Source organism: Rattus norvegicus, chromosome 5 (assembly GCF_021556685.1).
Source record: "Rattus norvegicus strain SHRSP/BbbUtx chromosome 5, alternate assembly SHRSP_T2T, whole genome shotgun sequence".
NCBI classification, from domain to species: domain Eukaryota; kingdom Metazoa; phylum Chordata; class Mammalia; order Rodentia; family Muridae; genus Rattus; species Rattus norvegicus.
In genome coordinates, this window is record NC_141538.1 from 28,114,699 (window position 1) to 28,122,098 (window position 7,400).

General features: G+C 44.9%; 1 protein-coding gene across 7 annotated transcripts in view; it reads right to left on the reverse strand.

Annotated features, from left to right (window-relative positions):
- The window catches only part of Asph (aspartate-beta-hydroxylase), a 212,298-nt gene extending 210,124 nt beyond the window's left edge, over positions 1-2,174 (reverse strand). For 6 of the 7 annotated variants that reach the window (XM_087548657.1, XM_087548654.1, XM_087548665.1 and 3 more), the window contains exon 1: positions 1,853-2,174. In XM_087548657.1, coding sequence (XP_087404783.1) covers positions 1,853-1,976 — 124 coding nt within the window. In that variant the 5' untranslated portion in view covers positions 1,977-2,174. The remainder of the gene's footprint in view (positions 1-1,852) is intronic. The other variant, NM_001401939.1, reaches the window with a different exon arrangement.
- Positions 2,175-7,400: the final 5,226 nt, after the last annotated feature.

Here is a 7,400-nt window from a genome sequence, read left to right on the forward strand (position 1 = left end):
AAAGCAATAAACAGAACCACACATTTGTTTCTACATCTGGTGCCTTCTCCTTCACCCAATCAGAACTCAATGGTTAAGTGGTTATTCAAAATAATGGCCTAGGAAGAATTATGCGCTCTATGTAACTTAGGCTTGGGTTTGGGGGGAGGGTTTAGAACACGGGTGTTTCATTCATTATGAATGAAAGTGTGCTTCATTACAGCCTGGACACTCTAAAATGTGAGCAAATGACAGAATAAGGTAGAAGACATCCTAATGATAGAATAGAGTACTATATACATCTTGGTGTTTTCTAACCTGATCAGCAAACTGCTACACTGGTTTATTTATAGGGAAATGATGCACTCTCTCCATACTTACTGTACTGACTGGCCTCATAATGGATTCCCTGGATGCGGTCACTTGTCTACTCAGGAGTTGAAAGGATAGTGATGAAGGACTGGGGTGTAGCTCAGTGGCTAGAGCACTTCCCCCGTGTGTGCACACACACAGCTCCCAGGACAGGAGCAAAAGCACATTTCACTAGCCAATAGCTACAGAAAACGTTAAAACCATAGTCATTAGCTTTCTCTACGGTACCTCAGCATTCAGTAGGCTCTTCTCATTCACATAGTTCAAATCCACAGCTCTAGCCACAGAGCAGCGGTGCCGCCTATGCCAAATTAGCCGACTTAGGAGCCAGAGATCCAGAATGTCCTTTTTACTTGTATTAATTACTACAGTAGCCTTGGACCTCAAACTGTGTACATAGAGTTCGTTCCATTAAGAATACAAACAGTTCTCGAAATGTCATTGTGTACTATGGATCTAACTGCATTACTTCCCCCATTTACCTTTAGTCATTCATTTTTTTCTAATCAAATATTTATTGCACATCTATTAAGGAAAAGAACTATTCTAGTTGAGAAAAGGGAATAAATAGAAGAGAGTGAAACAAAGACAATATACACGAAGACGGTAAGTGCCATGAAGAAAAACCAGAGCTGGCTCATCTATTTTCCTGACGTATATTAATAAAACCATAACCATCCAATCTATATATGACATATAATAATGGGCTGCCCAGGGACCGCAGCACAGAATCTAAATCATTTCCAGTGATGTTGAGAGCTCACATTCAGTACACATGTGTGTTCCAGTTCCAATATTCTAAATATGAGTCAAAGGAAATATAAAAGAAACTGAGAACCGGTGAAATATGACACGAAACAGATTTAAAACATCTGTTCTCCACTCTGCTGGCTAAGCACATGGAGAAGAAAGGTGAATAACCAGTAGGGTTTTTTGTTTTGGTTTTTGTTTTGTTTTGTCTTGTTTTGTTTTGTTTGTTTTTTTAAGAAAAGAAAAAGGAAGAGAGCACACAAAAATACCTATAGTACTTTATGATACCCCTTCGCATTTTAAAATGCAAACGTAACACATTTTAAGAAAACGAAACAAAACTCCTTAAAATAATTTGCAAGAACGATGCATCCAGTCTCATCCCGGCCCCTGAATACACTCCTCCAAGCTGCTCCTCAATGCTGCTGGCCAGGCTGAAACTTGCTTTCCCTGACTTTGGCTCAGGGTCAAGCGACCTGAAATCTGCAAGAAGATAAAAGACCCTCTACGCGCGGTTTCCACCAGGAAAGGAAAGGAAAGGGCCGTGCAAGGCTCGGGCAGGCGGGTGCTAGAGTCCCCCTCTGGCGTATTCTACCCCTCCGCCTCCCCACCCGGTGAACGCGGCCTCGCCCCGCGCACACAGGAGCCTCGCTAAGGATGGAGAGGAGCGGCGGACAGATGACCAGACCAGACCTGCAGCGCCCACCCGGCTCCCGCCCGCAGCCAGGGCCTGGCCTGCGGGGACTCTGACCTCTCCGCGCCCCGGGGCTACTGCTGCTACCGCTGCTACCGGTGCTCGGGCTACCGCTGCCCGAGCCGCTGCCGCTGCTGCTGCTGTTGCCGCCGCCGCCCTTGGCGTTCTTGCGCGGGGCCATCGCGAGCTGCTCTAGGGACTGCAGAGAACCGGGGCCTTGCTGAGTGCTCTAGGGACACCGGGGCTCCTGGACTCCTGCAGCAGCGCCTCAGCGTCCACCGCGCTCACCGCGCCTCGGACGACTAGCACAAGCGTGCAGCGGCGCGGCCAGCCTCGCGTGCGCCTAGCCTGCGACTCCTTTGGCTGCCAGGAGCACTCTGCTCCCCCGGCCTCGGCCCCGCCCACGTCAGCCTCGGCCCACCCACCAAATTTGAAGGACGCCAACACAAGCCAATCCCAAGGACCTCTGGCAGGGGGCGGGGCAGGCTACGCTCCCAAGCCCTCCGCAGGACTAAGCTTGTCTTTTGCTGCGCAGTGGCTGCAAAGCCCCAGCAGCTTGTGGCTTTCTAGTCTGCCTTGATCCTCTGGAACGTGGCAAACGTGGAAGCCCGCAGGACTCTCGCGAGCGTTGGCGCTCTGGTTCCAACGGAATGGGGCGGGTATGAGGGCGGTGCCCGAGAGCAGTGCACCACCTCTTGGCTTCTTGGGAATTTGGTTCCGGTGCCTAAGCACGTACCAAGAGTGCAAACCCTCTTTTTGAAAGGAATTTGTCACAGTTCCGCCAGTACACTGTGATCCTTGATCCTTTCAGTGTCAAAAAAAAAAAAAAAAAGAAAGAAAGAAAGGGATTTACGCCATTTGTGCCATCAGTATTTTTGGAGAACCTTAGTTAAGACATCAAATTGTTAATATGACTCAAAAACCCTATTTTCTTAACCATGCACGACACTCTCACCACCCTAATACCTAGAGTTACTTCATGTTTCCAGCCACGGATCTCCTCCTATGCTTGTACAGTGTACTGCCTCGGAATTGAGAACTGAGTATTAAAAATAAAAACGGCAGCAGCTGGATGAACCAGCTAAGGTCCAGTAGAGACCATCATCATTTTTGTGTTACCAATTACCTACCTGGTGTCTGCGAGCAACAGAAAAGCATGAAGTATTCGGTGGTTTGATACATTGCTGTCAACTTCAAGAACTTCCCGGAGCTCTGGACCACCATGGCAGCAGTCCCTTGCAAAAGACCCAGAGAAAGACACTACTGTGGGACGACCCCTGAGCCTGCAGTTTCCTCAGCCACCATTGACAATTCTTAGGTTCCACTGGCCTCTGCCTAGTCAGCTGTGAATGCTGAGTAACGGCCAGGGGAAGAGCGGAACCCATTGAGGGCAGCTTTGCAGAACAGGGAGAAAGAAGGCCTTCTTTTCAGTTTTCACACTAAGAAGATGCGAGTTGTGGTCCGCTTTTACTGCATTTCTTTATCTCAGAGCCTCCTCTGCCTATAGGATCTTCTCTCTTGGGTTCCCCTTCTTGCCCACAGAGGACATTATTTCAGTAAGAAACAATGACAGGGATGAGGAGAAGCTGAAGGGCAAAACTGATCTATATCACTTAATGTAAGATACTGAAATCTAAACTACAATCAATCAATCAATAACAGACTCTCAATCCCCAAATAAGAATTTTAATTTCCAACAGAGCAATATTATAGAGTGCATGCTTGGGTGGTGGGGGGTCTATCTAAAATATCTCACACAAATGTTTTAAACCATTATTCCCAGTTTGTAGTTCTGGTTTGGGAAGCTGGGGATTCTTCAAGAAATGGGACCTGGCTGCCCAAATAGGTCACTAGGAGCAGACCTTTGAAGGTTATTTTATTAGTCCAGGCCTGCTCTCCTGCTGCCATAGGTTTACACTGCCTCTGACAGTGGGGGCTGCTACTGCTATGCCTTCCCTAGTCACAGTAGATTAAAGTCTCTCTGAAACTGTGAGCCTAAATAAACCTTTTCTCTCTTACATGATTTCCTTTGGGTATTTTGATCACAGCAATGCTAAAGTAAGGAATCCGATAATGTCCCAGAGTGGGTGATAGAGAGGGGATGTGAACTCGGGCTGCATGCAGAATTACCTCCAAATTAACCTTCCTAGAAAAGACCTACTCTTGACAGATGTCTCCAGGAGGTCAGAAAGCACACCTGGTATCTCTAGCCATAGGGACATAGTCACATCTCAACTCCATTCTTCCCGGAGCCTGAAGACATAGTTCCCCTTTCCTCAAGAGACCCCCAGTCAAGCAAGACCCCCAGTCAAGCAAAACCAGGATTTGTGGCTGCCCCAAAGGAAAGCATTTCACTGTAATCCAGTAAGAAACTGAGTTGGAGATTTTGTTAAAAGCAGGTTTTAATATAAATCTTAAGCAGGGGGCGCTTATTAGGGAAAAAGAGAAAGAGAGAGAGAGAGAGAGAGAGAGAGAGAGAGAGAGAGATGCTGTGGAGAGGGAAAGATAAAGCACACCTAACAGGACAAGTATGAGCTCAAGGGAAAGCCGCAATTGGGTGTGTATGGGATTTGGGTTGTAAGCTAGAGGTTGCTAAGAAACCGTCTCTTTCTTCCTAACTTTGTCCAAAAATTGTACATTGTAACAGTGTTAAAAGTTAAAGGATTCTTCTCAGTAACAAAGTTGTACAGTGTGTATTCATGAGAGGTATCCTCTAAGTGTAGGTGAGTGGGGGTGCTAGGAACATAAAGATACAGATCACTCTAATCCTAACACAACCTACACAACCTACAGGACCCTACACAACCTAACTTCTGCCCATGCTTGATTGAGAGGTCTCTGGGATTACATCATTGGGACCTAAGTGAGCAAACTCTATCATTCTTGATAAAACGCCTTTTGGTAAGCTGGAGAGCTAGCTCAATGGTTAGGAGCACTGGCTATGTTGGCAGAGGTCCTGAGTTCAATTGCCAGCCCCCACATGGTGGCTCACAAATGTCTATAATGGGATCCGATGCCCTCTTCAGCCATGCAGGCATACATGTACATAGAGCACTCACACACAAATAAATAAATCTTAACAGCAACGAATGCCTTTTAGAAAACACATATTGTCTCAGCGAGCTGGAATGTCCACTGCCCTGAACCTATGCAGGTCTTGAATGACAACCACAGCTCCTGTGAGTCCATGAACACAGAGGTCCTATGTCCAGGAAGCATTGCTCCACTCCAGTCCTTAAGACCTTTGATCTTGCAAATCTTCTGTCTCCTCTCCTCTGTGTTTGAACTTTAGTTGTGTGGGTTGATATAGGTGTCCCATGAACTGATTAGCATTCAATGGATACTTATTTTCTGCACCTTGATATTTCTGCATTAATCACAAAAAGAAACCTCTCAGATGGATTTCTGAGAGCCAAACTAAATATGGCCATAAAAACAAGAACGTTTTAAAGCTTTCTCTATTTACAGTATTCCCAAAAATGTTTCAATAAATTAGTAAACTGTCATTTGCAACAAAAACATGGCTTTTTTTTTTACTACAGACAAGCTTCTAAGTTACTTCCTTATGAAAAACTTTGAAGTAATGGCTATTGCTAGGAAATTGGTAGAATTACCGTACTATTCTTAAGCCTTGAACTTAAAGGTAGGTAGTCTTACACATAGGGAGGAAGCTAAGTGTGGAAGAGTAAAAGTTAATTTCAACCACAGGTAATGCGAGCTATATAAAAGGAAATACTCTGGCTATTTAGGTGGAGTTGTTAAAAAGTAACTGAGATGTAGAAAATAATGTGGAGAAACTCAAGAATTCAATTTGTAAGATCATTTTACTCAAAATATACAGTTAAATGTCTTGCAGATCTAGTAAGCCCCTATTTCCCTCCCTTTCTCTCCCCTCTCTCTACCTGTGTGTGTGTGTGTGTGTGTGTGTGTGTGTGTGTGTGTGTGTGTGCGTGTATAGGTATGTATGTAGGTAGGTAGGTATTGTACTTGCATATATGTATGTGTGGTACGTGTGTTCATGAAATCACCACCCTCTGAAATAGGTCTGAGATCTAGAGGGGATTATCCTGACACTAGCATCAGTGACCTTTAACTTTCATAAAGTCTAACTGAATAAAGCAGGTGAACTTTCCTTACAATGAAGACGGTTACTGCAGTGAACCTGAATCCTTGGGAGTTTGTGAAAAAGCACTGCATGAGTTACATGAAATTCGTATGAATTCACCCCCACCCTTTTTTTTGCAAGGATGTCATCCTAACTTGAATCTGCTCTGCGAGTTCATGAGCACATGACAAACGATTGAGCCTGTACCAAAACAAAATTCTAAGGAACTGTGCCAAAGGTCCTGGCAGCGTGAAACTAACAGGGAATATCGGTCCCCTGCAGGATAATAAGATTTCATTATTCTAAAGATATCTATTAATATATATGAAACCACTTTTTTTTTACTTTGGGGAATACATCACTTCATATTGTGCATTGTAAGTGTGAGGTAGTATTCCTGAGTGTTTTTCAGTCCTTCGTGGAATTGTTCTAATGCTGTCCTTTCCCTTCTCTCTCAGCAGATATGGAGTTAAGAACGGTTATAGCCTAGATGATCCCCAAAGCCGCTTCTCCTGGTGCCAGAGGGGACACTAACCTGTGAGTATTCGGTAGAAATGGTCTCTGAGCTGCTACCTCACAAATGATAGCAGCTGGTGGGTTTCCCCCCTCTGTTTCTCTGAGGAGTCACATGCCACTTAATTGTTCTAGTTATAAAACAAAAGACGAAAAAATGAGGAACTCAGTTACCAAAATGGATGCATACAAAAGCAATTGTGTAAAGGTATAGGTGTGTCCTAAGAGATTGTTCAAACACCATTTTCCTCCCAGAGTCTGAGAAAATCGAAATGAAAAAATACCTTGATATGGCACTTGTGCCTAACCTAAGACAATCTAAGTTACAAACAGTAATGAGGAGATGATACAGTCTAGCCACAGCCCAATGGGGAGGCCTGTTGTGTTCACTGAGCTGTGTAAGGTCTGTGGTTAAGCCAGTGTCCAGAACAGAGCAAGGCTGACAGCACTGACTCTATGCTGTACTCTCTGGACTCACCTTTTCTGCTTGAGGCTATCTTTCCCCAGTGCCCAGAGCCACACTACCCTCCTCCCCTTGTTTAGCTCGAACTGCTCAGTATCTCTCAAGCCGAAATATATCCATGGCGAGCTATCTATGCAAAAGTTAAAAAATGGTTGTACACAAAGCACCGTGAAGCTGCACGTGAGAGATGGCATTTGACATTGACCCAGTAAAGTATCATTCAACAGAAAACGTCTTCGCAAACAGCTCTCAACTTGAGAAGTATTATTTGCATAAGCACTGCTGACACAGCTCACTGGTCACTTATTCCATTCCCAAACTGTGGGCAGCCACAAGTAAGCAGTGGTGAGAAATTAAAAGGCAAGCATGGGAGGAGAATGAAGCCATTGTGTGAGTCCGCACAGCAACCACTCAAGAACCAGAGTAGCCTCTGGAAACAAGCTGTATTCAAGGAATTTCTGCTGAAAATGGGAGAGCTGACTCCTTATAAACACATAAACTGCCAACTCTTCACAGCCAGAGTG